A 17,995-nucleotide genomic window follows, 5' to 3' on the forward strand; every position below is an offset into this window, starting at 1 on the left:
AATCCCATTATTAATACCAAACCTTTTTGACATAAGCTTTCATAATTCAAAAGCAGAATATAATCATTCTAAAAATTGTTCTTTGATTGAGAAAAAGGATTAGAAAAAGAAAAAGAAAAGAATTAATACCCTCCAATGTGCAATATAATCCATAACACAAATAAAATAAAAAGTGATCACAAATGTAAAGGGACAAAGTAACCGACCAATCAAGCAAACGGACAACAATCTGAACAGGCATCCCTTGTCCCCAAGTTTCCATTTGCTTCCTGTCTTTAAATGACTCATTAACCCCCATCCCTCCTTCCACTCCCACTCCCACTCCCCCCACCATCTGTACAAGCCCAGGGTATTCCCGTACTTTCCAAAATAATGAAAATAAGAAGCTGATCAATCAAGCAAAGTTTTAGAACTTTTGAATCTCATCAGCGCATTGCAATAATATTTTTTTCTCCTTATAAATACCAAAGGGGAGACTCAGAGAAACCATCGTCACCCATAGCAACCTCCTTTTTTTCTCTATATTTCTCTCATTCTCTTTCTCCATGGACATCCAAGCAAAGCTTCTCCAACACAAAGACCAAATAACTGTTGTAGCAGCAGTTTCAGTTGTTCTGTCATTGTTTGTATATGTAGCCCCTCGGTTTCTAAGTATTCTAGCTTTCTTTTGGCCTCTCTTTGCCTCCACAGCTGTGCTCTTGGTGGTAATGACCGCCTTTGGAGGTGGTTTCCAAGTCGGAAGCGAGATTCATGGTATGAGAGCTGGTGAAGGAATTCTAGATTATGTTGCAGGACGACCTGAAAATGGCGAAAACCACTATAAGTACCAATAAAGAGATTATTTGTCACAATCAAATTTAAACAACATATATTCAAAATTTCTGTCTGTTCATTTTGTATATTTAAACTACCAATGAGTTAGTTCAGTGAAATAACCACATGGATGCTCAATGCAAAAAATGGTTTGTATTCTTTACATTTTCTCTGAATCCTAATAGGTAAAAGTTAGTTGGTTAGGATATTTGGAAGAATCAATGGTGACTTAAAAGGTAACCATGAAAATGAAATTTATAGTCTACCCCACTCCGATAAACTTGGAGTTTTGTACCGATATCAACTTAACTTGGATTAGGATCTATACACAATTACAAATACAAAAAAGAGTCGTATCCCATTGGAATTTCTATATGTATATAACTTATTATTATTGTTCAAATATTTTTGAACCCTAAACCTAACCACGCCAACATTTTCTACAGCCACCGGATCCTTAGTCACCGAATTCATCGGTGCAATCTTACTTTTGGTTAGAGTTGTGTTGACTTCAGCAATGAAAGCCATCAACTGCTCGCCCAGTTCAAAGTTGTTCGGTTGGTTTAGTCTACTTATCTGGACTACTTTTGGTCTCACTTGGATAATCTTCAGTCCATTATGTCACAAGACTAAATTCATCGAATCCTTAAATCCGTACCCACCAATTTGTCATCTAATAATTCTTGTGTTTCTCTGACTCGGTAATTATCCTAAAGTTTTACATTCTGGAACTTCAAATCACATGACAAAGTCATATTCTCCATCATATTGCAATGAGAAAATTAGAATTGCATACGGAAGTTTTTCTTCTATTGCAGGGGAAGGAACCATTAAATTAACTAACATCTCTTTACAATCTGCTCTTCCTGTTCCAAAATTAGTCTGTAATCTTTTATTTGTTTCTAAATTCTCTAAAAATAAAAAATTTTGATTGTCGTGTTATATTCTTGGAAAACACAATGTATTTTTTAAAATCAGGATTCGGAGAAGATAATTGGGGTGCTAGAATGCTTGATGGTCTCTCTTCTTTTAGGCAATAAAATAACTCAAGGTTTAAAGTAGTATTAGTTATTGAAAATGACTTATTGGGCTTGGCCCAAATAGCAAAACCATCTTGCTTGTCCCACATGGATAAATCTTGAAGTAGGATGAGGAAATATAAACTATTATCTTTCAAGAGGACTACAAACCAAGTTTGGTGGTGATAGCATAACCCTGTCACACACGCGCGCCGCCGCCGCCGTCCGTCCGGTCGGGCAGGCTCGGGCTTGGGCAACCGCGCTTGCGCGAAAGATGGGAATATAATTTTATTTTTTATTTCTTGGCAGCTAAGGGACACGTGTAATCTTTTTAGACAGTCAAGGCATTCACGTACGTGGCGTACTCTTAGGCGGTTCAAACGTACGTGAAACGTTCTGCCAGACTTTGCGAAGTTCACTCTCGTCCCCTTCTTCCCGTAAAAGACTCTCCTCCATACACTTCCTCCCTCACCCCTCTATAAATTGGAGAGCAATCATCCATCAAAAATCACAATTTACTTCGATCTTCTCTTCCTCTCTTCCTCTCATCCGTCCTGTGTTCTGAGCACTTTAAGCCTTTGTTTCTATTCCCTGTACTTACGAGTGCACGTTCGTACCAGGGAAGCTGTGTTAACCTTGGGGAGCAAACGGCATAACGATTAGCACCACGGTCAGCCGAAATTGCTTTCAGGGCAGTGGTTCGTCACGGCACAGCAATAATTCTGATCGACCCTATCTTCTAACAATCTGAAAGCAACTATGTCGATCAAGACTTCCAACAAAATCCTACCGGACCTGTCTAAACTTGAGCCACTCGACGGAACAAACTACCGCCGTTGGTCCCAAAAGTTGCTAATCTTCTTTGAGCAACTAGAAGTCGATTATGTCCTCACCACAGATCTCCCGACATCTGACCCCCCAACTACCACGTCAACATCCTCTGATCCAGAATCATCTACGGGACCTCTTACAGCTGTTGCTGTCACTGATCAAGTAAAGAAGGACCAAGTGATTGATCCTGAAAAATATGCAAAGGATAACAAGACCTTTCGAGGACACCTGTTAAACCATATGTCTGATCCGATGTTTGATCTCTTCGTAGTCCAAAAATCTGCCAAGGACATCTGGAGCACCCTGGAATCACGGTATGGAGGAGATGATGCTGGACGGAAAAAATATGTGGTTGGAAAATGGCTACAATTCCAGATGACTGACGACAAACCAGTCGTGGAACAAATTCATGAGTACGAGAACTTGGTGGCAAACGTCCTGTCTGAAGGCATGAAGATGTGCGAAATACTTCAAGCAAATGTCCTGTTGGAAAAATTTCCTCCATCCTGGAATGACTACCGTAATCATCTCAAGCACAAGAAGAAGGATCTAAGGCTCCCAGAACTCATCAGTCATATGCGCACGGAAGAAGCCAACAGACTGAAAGATAAGTTAGCCTCCCAAAATTTAAATTCAGTTAATGCTAACTTAGTCGAATCATCCTTTGTGAACAGAGATAGAACGAAGCAGGAAAAAGGACATAAAGGGAAAAACTCAGAAAAGAGACAATTCAAGACCACTGGGGGACAAATAAAGAAGAAAAAGCTGGTCTGCTACGTGTGCGGAAAGGAAGGGCACAAATCATACCAGTGCAACCAGAGGAAAGGGAGGCCAAGTCAGAAACCAACACCTCAAGCCAATCTAGCAGAGCAAGACAGTGAGATCATAGCAGCCATAGTAGAAGCCAATCTGATAGAAAACAAGACGGACTGGATTCTCGACACTGGAGCCTCGAGACACTTCTGCACCAATCGTGAACTACTCCATGACTACGAAGACACTGCTGATGGAGAATGCGTGTTCATGGGAAACTCAGCCACTGCAGGAGTAATCGGGAAAGGGAAGGTTATTTTAAAGTTAACTTCTGGCAAAACTTTATCTTTAAGTAATGTTCTATATGTCCCTTCCCTACGTAGGAACCTGGTGTCTGGGAGTCTGTTGAATCGGGCCGGGCTTAAAATTGTGCTAGAAGGTGACAAAGTTGTCCTCACGAAAAATGGAGATTTTGTCGGTAAGGGGTATCTGTCTAATGGCCTGTTTGTGCTAAACACGATTTCTATGAATGCAAATGCTTCCAGTTCTGCTTACTTGATTGAATCTGCAAACTTATGGCATGGTAGACTAGGACATGTGAACTTTGCATCAATTAGAAAACTTAAAGACATGAGACTCATTAATACCTCTGAGACGCATGAAACTGGTAAATGTTCTATTTGCATAGAAAGTAAATTCCATAAGAAGCCCTTCAAACCAGTTGAATATAGAACTACTGAGCTGTTAGAATTAATTCACTCAGATCTAGCCGACTTTAGAACCACTGCCAGTAGAGGTGGTAAAAACTACTATGTATCCTTTGTTGATGATTACTCTAGATTCACTAAGATATACCTGATAAGAACAAAAAATGAAGCTGCCAGTATGTTTATAAAATTCAAGGCAGAATCTGAGAATCAGTTAGGAAAAAGGATAAAAAGATTAAGATCAGATAGAGGTGGTGAGTATTCCGATAAAACTCTTAAAGAATTTTGTGAATCAAATGGTATCATCCATGAATTTACTGCACCCTACTCACCACAACAAAATGGCATAGCAGAACGAAAAAATAGAACTCTTAAAGAAATGATGAATGCCATGTTATTAAGCTCTGGTCTATCTGATAATATGTGGGGGGAAGCCGTGTTGTCTGCATGTTTTATTCTTAACAGGATTCCCCACAAAAGGCTAGACAAAACTCCATACGAACTCTGGAAAGGACATGCACCAAATCTTTCCTACCTCAAGGTCTGGGGATGCTTGGCTAAGGTACCACTTCCTGCATTGAAGAAAACTACGGTAGGACCTAAAACCTTTGACTGCATTTTTATCGGGTATGCTCAAAATAGTGCTGCATATAGGTTTATGTGTTTAAATGACAAAACTATAAATGAATCTAGAGATGCAAAATTCTTTGAGCATGTTTTTCCGTTAAAACAATCATTGTATGCTCCTAGCCTTTCTAACAGAATGCATGATCCTGAAATCATTAGTGAAATACCTGTTTCTGAAACTGTTGATACACCAAACCTAAGTTGTGAATTAGAACCTAGGAGAAGTAAAAGACAAAGAACTGAGAAAAGTTTCGGTCCAGATTTCCTAAGCACCTTCATAGTGGAAAGGCGTGATGAAATTGACTGTAACTTCACAAACTTGTTCTTAATAGATGAGGATCCTAAAACTTACCAAGAAGCGCTAAACTCTGTAGATTCAAGGATGTGGAAAGAGGCCATTAAAAGTGAATTGGACTCACTGGCCATGAATCATACATGGGAACTGGTGGATCTTCCCATGGGAAACAAGCCAATTAGATGTAAGTGGATCTTTAAAAGGAAAACAAAACCAAATGGATTAATAGAAAGATACAAGGCTAGATTAGTGGTAGTAGGATATACCCAAAAACAAGGTGTTGACTATTTCGACACCTATTCCCCTGTAACTAAGATAACCACAATTAGGGCCTTGATTGCTTTGGCCGCAATACATAATCTTCTTATTCATCAAATGGACGTAAAAACAGCCTTTTTAAATGGCAACTTAGAAGAAGAAATTTATATGACACAACCAGAAGGCTTTAAAATCTCTGGGCAAGAAAACAAAGTGTGTAAATTGAGAAAGTCCCTATACGGTCTCAAACAAGCTCCCAAACAGTGGTACGAAAAATTTAACAACACGTTGATAACCAATGGATTTAAAATAAATTCCTCTGACACGTGTGTTTATTCAAAGATGGTTGGAGCTGATTGCATATTAATATGTCTATACGTTGACGACATGTTAATCTTTGGAACAAACATGGAGCTAATAACTGACACTAAATATTTCCTCTCGTCACACTTTGAAATGAAAGACCTGGGAGAAGCAGACGTAATTCTAGGTGTTAAAATCAGGAAAAACAAAACCAGTTTGTCTCTGTGTCAATCCCATTACGTAGAGAAAATACTAAAGAAGTTTGACTCCTTTGATGTTTCTCCTGTGAGAACTCCCTTTGATGCTAGTAAACATCTTAAGAAGAATAAAGGAGATAGTGTGTCTCAACCAGAATATGCAAAGATCATCGGCAGTGTGATGTATTTAATGAACTACACTAGACCAGATATTGCATATGCTGTCAGTAGATTGAGTAGATATACACACAATCCTAATAGATACCACTGGGATGCCTTGCACCATCTGTTGAGATATCTTAAAGGAACGATAGATTACTGTCTACACTTCAAGAAATTCCCTGCCGTGCTAGAAGGATATTGTGATGCAAACTGGGTCACAGACAATGATGAGGTTAACTCCACTAGTGGGTATGTATTTTTACTCGGAGGTGGAGCTATATCTTGGAAGTCTACAAAACAGACTTGTATAGCCAGATCCACGATGGAATCCGAGTTCATAGCACTAGAGTTGGCAGGACAGGAGGCTGAGTGGATCAAAAACCTACTAGGAGATGTACCATTGTGGGGGACATCTGTACCGGTGTCCATACAGTGTGATTCGCAAGCCGCGATATGTACTGCCAAGAACAGTGTTTATAATGGTAAAAGTAGACACGTACGTCTCAGGCATGCAGTAGTAAAACAACTGCTAAAGGAAGGAACATCTCCTTGGAATTTGTTCGATCTGAAAAGAACTTGGCTGATCCTTTAACCAAAGGACTAACAAGGAAAATGGTATTAGATTCCTCTGTGAACATGGGCCTAAAGCCCTTCGGAGATCCATAGCACTTGATAAATGGGTGGTCTATTGCGATAGACTTGATGGTCCATAGCCCCTTATTGGGTAGTCTGTTGCGATAGACTTGATGGTCCATAGCCCATGGTGTGGACAGTCCTTAAATGGACTTGATGGATAATCCAAAACCTGTGAGTTCATAATCAGTATGGACAATGAAGTCTCCATAGCTCTTTTGAGTGGTTTGACTTGACAAACTTGATGGAGCATATAACGTGACAGTGAAGGTGGGGCCGCCTTCTATGAAAGAGTTTAAAGGTCTCTTTCTAGAGCTCTCACGACGACCCGAGGTCCGGTCTATGTGCATGGCCAAAAGGCACAAGTTTATGATTGCAGAAACAAAGGCTTTTCCCTAGAGATAAAGCGTGTCGTAAGGGTCTCAGCCAAGGGTTACAAGGAGTTCAAGATATAATTCACTCCCTCTAACCAAGGTTGTTGCCTTACTTCACTACGCATCAATTCAAATCTTCGGATATTGGTGCCTAAGCTTAATATCTCCCCTATGCTCAGAACACATCTCATTCTTTTCACTTACCCGAAAACTTTTGCTATAACAGTCATTTGTGGGGGATTATTGGAAATGACTTATTGGGCTTGGCCCAAATAGCAAAACCATCTTGCTTGTCCCACATGGATAAATCTTGAAGTAGGATGAGGAAATATAAACTATTATCTTTCAAGAGGACTACAAACCAAGTTTGGTGGTGATAGCATAACCCTGTCACACACGCGCGCCGCCGCCGCCGTCCGTCCGGTCGGACGGGCAGGCTCGGGCTTGGGCAACCGCGCTTGCGCGAAAGATGGGAATATAATTTTATTTTTTATTTCTTGGCAGCTAAGGGACACGTGTAATCTTTTTAGACAGTCAAGGCATTCACGTACGTGGCGTACTCTTAGGCGGTTCAAACGTACGTGAAACGTTCTGCCAGACTTTGCGAAGTTCACTCTCGTCCCCTTCTTCCCGTAAAAGACTCTCCTCCATACACTTCCTCCCTCACCCCTCTATAAATTGGAGAGCAATCATCCATCAAAAATCACAATTTACTTCGATCTTCTCTTCCTCTCTTCCTCTCATCCGTCCTGTGTTCTGAGCACTTTAAGCCTTTGTTTCTATTCCCCGTACTTACGAGTGCACGTTCGTACCAGGGAAGCTGTGTTAACCTTGGGGAGCAAACGACATAACGATTAGCACCACGGTCAGCCGAAATTGCTTTCAGGGCAGTGGTTCGTCACGGCACAGCAATAATTCTGATCGACCCTATCTTCTAACATTAGTCATCTCTCTGTAAAACAACAAATTACCCTTTGGTATCATAGATGAGGATATCCCAATTTTCCTTATCTCAAACACTTGTTTTCAAATTTATTTAAAGGGGTTGGATTATTTGCTTATAAAACCTGAAAGTTGTATTTTTGCAAAAACCCATCGGTCCATATATGTTTCAATAGAGGTGTACATGAGTCGGGTTCGAACGAGTTGAAGGAAAAATACGACCAACCCAAAGTATCGGGTCAACAAAAAATTAATGTGTCGCCCAAAAAAATAAGATAATTTTGGAGTTAATTATCTTAGTTTTGTTTAATTAGATTTAATTTATTAGGCGTTATTTTGAATTCATTTAATAAGAAGTATTTGATTTTGTGGGAATTGAAATTAATTAAATATTTGTTGGATGAATATTTAATTAATTTAGAGGTTTTAGCGTTGAGATTTTGATTAAATGGTAGGTTCAGAGGATTAAGTAAAATTGTTGTTGAAGTTGAATTTAATTAAATAATAATAGATGTTATTTAATTAAATTGTAGAGTGTTTGTTGGAGATTTGATAATTATATGTATATATGGAAATATATATATATAATTATTATGTTGAAGAAAAAGATAATTATATTTGTTGAAATATAATTATTTAAGGAAAATATAATTTGATTTTAGAGAAAATATATTTTTAAGGAGAAAAAAAAAGAAAATAATTATATTTTGGGTAAATATAATTATTTATAAAAAGAGATTTATTTTCGAGAAAGATAAATAATAATTAATTATTTTGGAGGAAGATAAATAATAATTAATTATTGTGGAAGATAATTAATTATTTTGGGGGAAAAGTTGGTTTTGGTGGAATTGAATTTAATTGAGTAGATATATATGGATATATATATATATATATATATTTAATTAATAATTTGGAAAAGTTAAGTTAATTATATGATGAAATATAATTATATTTGTTCGGAAAAGAAGATAATGCATTAGTAGAGAGATGGTTGATTTGATTGGATAAAAAAGATATATATTTATTTAAAAAAGAGAATAATGATTTAAATAAATATATATGTTTATCGTAGATTTTGGTGAGAGAAAAATAATAATAATAAAGGAGTATTATTATTATTATTATTAATGGTTATAAATGTCTCAGATTGTGTGCATTTAAAGCATTTATTTAGGAAGATATGGAAATAAAGAAATATGTATATAATTGGTATTATATATATATATCCTAAAAGAAAATAATAATAATAAATATTATTGTTATTATTTGGGTTTATAAATAGCATTGGAATGCTTAAGTTAGAAAGTAAAGAAAAAAAAAAAAAAAGAGAAAGGTTCATCTTTTTCACTAAGATAACCTTCTACCGCCGTCGCTTCACCAATTTTAGTTATGATTGGTCCCTTTTGGCAAACCTTGAAGAATTGATGAATTTTCTCATCAAGGTTTAGACAATTTTTCAAGCTCCATTTGGTCAAGTTTAGTAAACCAAGGTAATTAAATTAATAATTTATTAATTTAATTTTGGATCTAATTGGAGTTTCTTTAAAGGTTCAATTGGCTAATTTTTAAGATTCAAATCTTGGATTTTTCCCAATTAAAGGTTGAATTGGTTTCAACTTAAATTTTGGATAAGTTAAATTGGAAAATTTTATTAATTAAGTTATTGAATTTCCCTTACCGGTAGGATTTGCTTTAATTGGAAAATTAATGTCAACAAAGAAATATTTTTAGACAATCTTAAGGTAAGAGATTCTACTACTGGACCTTCGAACTGAATTTAAGATACTGCATGTATTTACGATGGTAGCTAAGATGCAAAATGCGATGCTATAGATGATGATTGATATTGTGTTGATGATGATTGATATTATAATTGATGACGATGACTGATACTATGATTGACGATGATGACTTTTATGTTTATGATACATGATATATTAATCACATGAATAAGGACGATATGATTAATATTCATGTCATGTTATGATGTTTATGATGATGTTACATGCTTTGGATTGTAGTGTATCTCTTAAGTTTTTTACCCCACCTGTATTGTGGTCCTATCTATAGAGTCACTCGCATGACTAGAGGTGTTCCTACGGGATCACATGCACGGTAAGGGGACAGTTATATTGTATATGCGGGGCTACTCGCACGACTAGGGGTGTTCCGACGGGACCACTCGCACGATTAGAAGTGTACCTATGTATTACATATATGTTTATGGAGTGTATACGGAGCCACTCACACGACTAGGGGTGTTCCGACGGGACCACTCGCACGATTAGGGGTATACCTACATATTATATGTTTATGAAGTGTGTACCTGCGATCACTCGCACGAGTAGGAGTGTTCCTTCGGGATCACTTGCACGATTTAGGGGTGTTCGTAAGGTCTCACTCACTCAGGTGTTCTCCCTTGGACACACAACGTTATGATTATGTTTCTAACGGAAAGTTAACAGATCACTTAGCGGGATTAGTAGTGGGTCCCTTACTGAGTATATTTATATACTTTCCTTACTGAGTATATTTATATACTTACTCTTTCCTATGTTTAATATTTCAGGCTAAGGTAAAGAACTTAAGAAGCTGACGAGCGACAACAAGGGATCCGTGACATGCCATATGGGGACACAGTTCAGCTTCCGCAGTCTTTCAGTATTTTAAAATTTTAACCATTTTACTTATATTTTAAAATTTTAACCATTTTACTTAAAGATTTTATTCTATTTATTTGTTTTTAGTTCTTTAAAATTGTTAGAACCCACGGGTCACGTTTTCAAATTATTTTTGTTAATTTTGAAAATTTTATGTTTTTCGTAAACGTTTTGATATTAATTTTATAAAGATTTTAGTTATCTTCTTTTAAAAAAAAGTGTCTTTTGATGTTTATCTTTTTGGTAATGACCTTAACCTAATTTAAAAATTCGAGTGGTTACAATTAACCTACCCCTTCAAAATCCAAAGGTCAACCCAACCCAACTCAATCCAAAAAATTCGAGTTGGGTTGGCAGATTGGTCTTTTTTTTCATCTATCCATAATCTCAACATAATTAGAAAATCAAATTTGGTATTGAACAAAAACAATTTCAACACCACAAATTCAACAAAATCAAATTTGATATTGAACAGAAATAATTTTAACACCACAAATTCAACAAATTAAACAGATTCAATAAATTCAAAATATTTAACCGACTAAAGTGCAAGCAAAACAAAGGATGATGCTTTTAATTTCGAAAAAGTATCAAGTGGCTCCTTCTTTTTCAACTTCCATAGTAAATTTCCTACTTTTTCAGAGAGAGCTTCTTCTCCCTTTGGCAACTTCTTCACAAGACTCTTCCTCTCTTTCAACCACTTATGCAAGAGTAACTTATAAAGCTTTTTCTCCCTACCCTTTCACCAAATTAAATTGAAGAAGATTTCGGCAAAGGGGGCAGCCGGGAGGAAGTTGAACTTAAGGTCGGCAGTAAAGGTGTGGCGTAAGGCGATTGGGCTTGGACTCAACTAAGGGGTAGCGGAATTTCGACGATTGACTTTACGAATCGGTGAAGTCTTCAAGGGTGTGGGAGGCTATCGCTGAACGTTGAAGAGAATCGCCAGAAGAGGCTGCAAAGTGTCGGACGGAAGGTTGAAGGTTGAAGAGGCAGCCTCATACGAAGAACTTGGGATGGGACTGGGAAGCAGTGAACTGTTGAACGTGGGAGGTATTGAATGTCTAAGATTTATGGTTTTATAGATAACCGGGCTTACTTGCCTAACTCGATATCTCGGCTAATTTTTTTTCAAATTTCTAACCCAATCCAATCCAACCAAAAAATTTTAACCCAACCTAATCTTTATGGTTTGGGTTAGGTAATTTAGGTTGATCGGGTTATGGATTTTTTTAAACATCCCTATGTTCCAAAATCTTACAAAGCTTCAAAACCTTTTTATTTAATTCATAGCAATGTTTGGGGTTCTTTTGAAATTGCAGCTCACAATTAAAAAAGATGGTTTGTTATTTTTATTGATAATCAAACTTGTTTATCTTGGGCTTATTTAATGCAAATACGCATATATATGAGGTGAGAAATTTCTAAACATGATTAAAGCCCAATTTCAAACCAAAATTTGAATTTTACATTCTGATAATTGAAATGGGTACTTTAATAACTCTTTTGGTGAATTTTTGAAAGACAATAGAAGTATTCATCGGTCTACATGTCAGAATACTCCTCAACAAAATGGGTTGCTTAAAGAAAAAATAGACATTTACTTGAAGTGACACATGCTATAGTGTTTTCCATGCATGCTCCTAAATATTTATAGGGGGAAACAATTCTCACAGCTACCTATCTAATAAATAGAATGTTTGGTAAGATCTTCAATTTTAAAACTCCCATCAACTGTTTTAAAACTTGTTTTCCAACATCTCACATATCTTTTAAATTACCTGGAAAAAAATTTTGGGTTGTACTACCTATGTTCATATACCTAGTCATTTTCGATCTAAACTTGATAATAGGGCTATTAAATGCATTTTCTTGGGTCTTCAAATGGGAAAGGTTATAAATGTTTTGTTCTCCAAACAAAAATGATCTTTTGTGAGTATGGATGTGCCTTTTCAAGAAAAGGCACCCTATTTTTCCCAAAATTCTCTTTAGAGGGAGAAACCAAATTTGGAAGTTACTATGATGCCAAACACAGGAACTTCTTAATCAAGAGGAGAAATACTACAAAATGATAATATTGATCAAGTTTCTTAAGTTTTATACGAGAAGAAAATTCAATCAAATGAGCCAAGACTGAATAGTTGGTTCTTCAAATAGCCAATTTGAGACTTTGACAAAAGAAATTGGTAATCCTTCTTCCATTCCTACTCCCTTCAACTATCCAAAGTACTTTGCATGTTATGTCTGACCTCGATGTTCTCATTGCCCTCAGGAAAAGGTTTTCGAAGTATTACTAAATACCCTACTGCAAACTTTATGTTGCATAAAAAATTGTCAACTAGCTTAGAGCTTTCACATTCAGGATAGATGGCTTACCCATTCCAAAGACCGTACATGAGGCTTTAGATGATTCAAATTGGAAATTAGCAGTTATGGAAGAGATGAATGTTCGAAAACAAAAGGAACTTGGGATTATTGGAGTTGCATAAAAATAAAAAACCAGTGGGTTATAAATTGGTGTTTACCATAAAATATAATTCTGATGGTAGTGCCGAGAGATACAAGGCTAGACTAGTAGCTAAGGGATTCACTCAGACATATAGAATTGATTATCAAGAAACATTTGCTCCTGTATTGAAATTAAACTCTTTTAGAGTTCTTTTGTTTTGAATTGTGATCTCGAGGAAGATGTCTTTATGAGCTTGCTGCTAGATTTTGGAAAGGAGCTTCAGTGTAGTAAAATTTGCAAGTTGAAGAAATCTTTTTATGACCTTAGCAATCCCGAAGACCTTGGTTGAACATTTTGTAAAAGTTTTGTTCAATTATGGATTTCTTTAAAGTCAAGCAGATCATACTTTATTTTATAAACACTCAAAGAACAATAAGATCTCAATATTAAGGGTGCATTTGGAGGAGAGAAAGAGTTATGGGTGAAAAGAATTATAATAATCATAGGATTATGATAATCCTAGTGTTATGATAATATGTGTTTGGGAGAAAGGTTATTGTTGGTAGTGTTAAGGTAATATATGTTTGGGGGAAGGAATATGAATGGTAGTATTATGATAGTATGTGTCTGGAAAGGGATTATGAAAGTAGTGTTATAATAATATGTGTTTGGGGGAAGGGTTATGATTGTTGTAATCTAAAAAGTAATAGTAGAATTTAGATTGGGTTATTTGGGTAGGATTAATGTAGGGTTGTAAGAAAGGAGTAGAGAGGAGAAATAGGATTATTTGGGGATTAGGATAACCCTAATCCCATTTATCATAACCCTTGGGCCAAACATTGTACATTTGACCCAATTTTCTAACCCTTTCCCCCCTAAAACCCACCCCAAATATACCCGTTTATATAGACGATATTATTCTCAATGGTGATGATGAAGCAAGTTACAAGTTTTGTTGATCTCAAGAAAAAACTAGCTCGTTAGTTTCAAATTAAGGATTTGGGAGTGTTGAAATAATGGAAGTTGCAAGATCAAAGAAGGGGATTTTGTTAATCAAAGAAAGTTGTCCTTGACTTAATTGAAGAAACAAGCCTTCTTGGTTGCAGGGTTGCAAAAACTTCTATTGAACCTAATATGAAACAATAGCCGAAGAAATAAAAGACAAAGAATGATACCAGAGACTTGTTGGTAAATTGATCTATCTATCTCATACATACCTTGATATTGAGTATGCAGTAAGCATGGTTAGTCAGTTTATGCATGCCTCTGGACCAACTCATTTTGAAGCTGCTTATAGAATTTTGAGGAATCTGAAAGGGTCAAGGCATTCTATTAAAAGAAGAATAATTATGTCCAAGTAGAAGTCTACACTGATACAGATTAGGCAAGAAATGATGGAAGATTCGTGTCTTGTTATTGTTCCTTTGTCGGAGGAAATTTGATTACTTGGAAAAGTAAAAACCAAAATGCTGTAGGTAAAAGTAGTGCTGAAGCAAAATTTATAAGAGTCTTAGGCTCATGAAGTTTGTGAGGGAATATGGATAAAAGAGATACTATATGGATTTATTGTGACAAAAAAGCTGCTATTTCTATTGCCCAATAATCCAATTTTACATGATAGAACAAAACATATCGAGGTTGGTAAGCATTTTATTAAAGAGAAATTGAAGTAGGAACAATATGTATTCCTTATCTACATACCTCAAAGCAAATTATTGATATCTTAACCGAAGGACTTCCGAAGAAACAATTTGATAGATTGATTGACATTTAGGGAGGACACCTCAAACGAGCTTGAGAGGAAGTGTTGGAATTTCTATATTTGTATATACTTATTATTTTTCAGATATTTATCTTTTATTGCTTTTATTCTTTCCTTATTTGTAAAAGGTCATATATTTAATATAAAAAAAAAAAAACAATTTAACTCTGCACATATTTAAGTCATCCATTCAAACTTGTTGAACTGATGGTTTATAAGGGATGAATAGATAAGCTAAGAATCAATCAAACCGACAGAAACCATTCGATTCCTATGCAAACAACTTCAATTTAATGAAGTGTTGTCAAATATTTAATAACAATCTAAGAAATAATGGTATTATCATATTACTAATCTGCATTTATAACAATGAGTTTCAATCTACTACGTGAGTGGACAAAATAAGGAGCAAGGATCATCACCTCATCCAATGCTCGACAAGAGTTATGGGCCAGATAAGAGTTGGGCGTTATTAAGCCAATGACTATGAGATTACTATATCAGCTTCTGTTAGACATCCTGATTGATCAATGTCAAGCTTCTTAAAAGTGTCAAGTATGGGAGAAACGTCTTCCTGATTGATCTTCCCCATTTCCTTTAGTTTATATATTACAAATTCTGCAGCACTGATACAGTAGATTGCCAATAAGTCCCATGATACATGCAAGAACGGAATCCAAATAGAAATCCTTGTTAAGACTTGGGTAATGGTAAATAAACCAAGTGGAACACAAGGATGAAAGAAATATGAAGGTAAATCCGGCTGACCTTACTACTTTATCATGATCAAGGTCTGCTTCTTCAAGATCCGAATATGTGAGGCTTCGGTTGAGAACCCAATTAATCAGTGAGTCTTGTCTCCTTTCTGTGTGTAATTCTGCAAGGTACAGAAAAAACTGTGCTAAGCAGATGGTACCGCTCATTATCCAAATGACAGCAAAAACACGACCGGCTGTAGTAGAGAAGCTCTGATCCCCATAGCCGAGAGTCGTGATTGTGGAACAAACACAATAAAAGGCATCTGTGAACTCTAGGTTCTCAACCACAGTCAAGAAAAGGGTTCCAACAACGATAAGAGCCCAAAGGAGGATTCCAGTCATAATGAATTTGTATTTCAATTTGTTTTCCTCAGATTCCTGAAGGATCTCACTGGAGCTGATCTTTTTCCTCATGCGCATGGCCTTAACCAGAAGAATTTCCTGCTTTTCGACAATGTAATCCGCTGCCTTGCTAAGAATCATCCCACCAAGAGTCATTCCAGTGAAAACATAAACACATGCAAGTAGTTTTGCAACCATGCTATTAGGAACAAGATCACCATACCCAACGGTGGTCATTGTCACAACACAAAAGTAAATGGAATCGACAACCCCATTTGTTTTCTTTCCAGTGATCTGATCCCGAACAAGGAAAAAACAAAATGTGCCTCCTCCTAAATAAGTCGCTAGAAGAACAAATACTTTCCTAAAACTAATTTGTGAAACAGCAACACGTTGATGAGCTACATCATAATTTTGTGGTTTATTATTTTCTACTGAATGTGAAAAACTACCATGTCGATTAGATTTCCTTCTCAGGAGAGAATTCCTCTTATCAGAATCAAACAACTTAAGAAGCAAGGATTGCTCGACATCACCAGAGTCCATCAGAAAATCAATAAAGCTCTTCTAACCAGGTTCAAACGTCGATTTTTAACTGAGAAGATATTAATTTTTGGCATGCAACCGCTATGAGGTCGTTAACATAGATACCAATTTGTCAACATACCCTTCCTCAGGAAAATTACGTAGGACAATGCCTTCAATTTTCAAAGCCTAATTATCAATTGAAAGGTCGAAATTATTACCTCCAAATCAATTTCAAGAGCTCTCCAATATCATTAGTATTACCGTTAAAGAATTAGTGTTTTTGGAAATACCATGAAGCCAAAACCAATACTATGCAAGCAACAGCCATACTCACATTTTATCATCAAATGCTGGAATAAGAGAGAGAATAATTGAAAGGCCTGAGGATTTTGTTTAGCATTAACAGTAATTCCCTATTTAGCTTAATGATTTTCCCCAGGCAATTAGAGAAAGTTCATTGTTCAACCTGTTCAATAAATAGAGATAAGAGAAGAGTTTAAGAGTGATTCTTAAATAACAAAGTCCATCATAAGGCATAAGTACAGCTACAATTTAGACCAGAAAGTTGTCTTTCTTTATATAGAACAGAACAAATTAAGAGTCAAGAAAAGGGATGTATGAGAAATTGCCATGGAATCCAACATTCAATCTCTGACTTCCACCTGCCAAAATCCTTACCACTCGCCATTAACAAGCTACCATTTTTCCCGTAACCCATTACCTGAAAACGACATGTGGTAATAATAAAGCCAAGCCCCTATACCACAACAAAGTATTCCTACTTGCACAAAGCATCAGAAACTTACACGAATCAATCCGCTGCATGAACAATCACTTCGAAAGGATGAAAGCCAAGAACACTAATCTTCAACCAAAACCCATGATTGCATTACATGGGGTCGTTACAGAATTCTGGTATAGAATTCAAATTTGTCGCTAGAGGTGAGAGTAAGAAATTAGTCGATAATGATCGGAAATGGTAAAAGGGGTCCCATTAAAGAGAAAGATGAAGAGAGTGCACATGATTTGGATCCACAAAAACAGGTAAGAAAAGAATGAAAAAGAAAGGGGCGGATTTGGAGCCACAGGATGGGGTTTGAGAGGTCGATTTTAGGGTTTTGGGGATTGAACGAAGTAGAAGAAGACAAATTGGGAAAAGAAATTGTCGGATGAATAATGGAGATGGAGGGAAAAGAAAATCATAGTAATTTGAGTTGTAATTGTCGAAGCAGAAGCAAAAGATTCAACAAAAACAAAATTCCACTCCTTGGCTTAGGGGTTTACTACTGCTTTTTCCCCCTTTTATCGATTCTCTGTTAAAAGTACAATCCTTAAGTACAATTCTTAAAGTAATGGAAAAGATTGTGGTTAGCTTTTTTCTGGTGATTAAAGTTGTTTTTCTTGTAACTTCAATTTGTGACCGCTATCAAATAGCAGCTTGCAGTAAGGTTGCTCACTTTTTTCTAACAGTAGAGATCTAACTTTTGTGTGTATTGTCTCTTCATCGAGTAAGGGTTAAAAGAAGTTATTTGGTTTGTGCTTTTTCCTCGACTTATAAGGCGTCAGATGACCTTGTTTGTAT

The 17,995-nt window shown here is 36.3% G+C and overlaps 1 protein-coding gene across 3 annotated transcripts; it reads right to left on the bottom strand.

Annotated features, from left to right (window-relative positions):
* Positions 1-106: 106 nt before the first annotated feature.
* Positions 107-17,912, bottom strand: LOC103502205 (two-pore potassium channel 1-like). Of its 3 annotated transcripts, XR_007816036.1 has the most exons (5): positions 17,220-17,912; positions 15,554-17,134; positions 15,208-15,411; positions 14,241-14,333; positions 107-798 (listed from the first exon to the last, which is right to left on the bottom strand). XR_007816036.1 is itself a non-coding variant. In XM_017047679.2 (3 exons), exons 2-3 carry the CDS (start codon positions 16,429-16,431, stop codon positions 15,270-15,272), a joined length of 1,020 nt encoding a protein of 339 aa, XP_016903168.2. In that variant the 5' UTR covers positions 16,432-16,879; positions 17,220-17,912; the 3' UTR covers positions 15,110-15,269. The 3 variants fall into 3 exon arrangements, 2 of the variants coding, with proteins under 2 accessions (XP_016903168.2, XP_050936242.1); XM_017047679.2 differs by lacking the exons at positions 107-798; positions 14,241-14,333 and having other exon boundaries at positions 15,110-15,411; positions 15,554-16,879; XM_051080285.1 differs by lacking the exons at positions 107-798; positions 14,241-14,333 and having other exon boundaries at positions 15,110-15,411.
* Between the last annotated feature and the right edge of the window lie 83 nt (positions 17,913-17,995).

Source organism: Cucumis melo, chromosome 12 (assembly GCF_025177605.1).
Source record: "Cucumis melo cultivar AY chromosome 12, USDA_Cmelo_AY_1.0, whole genome shotgun sequence".
Classification (NCBI taxonomy): Eukaryota; Viridiplantae; Streptophyta; class Magnoliopsida; order Cucurbitales; family Cucurbitaceae; genus Cucumis; species Cucumis melo.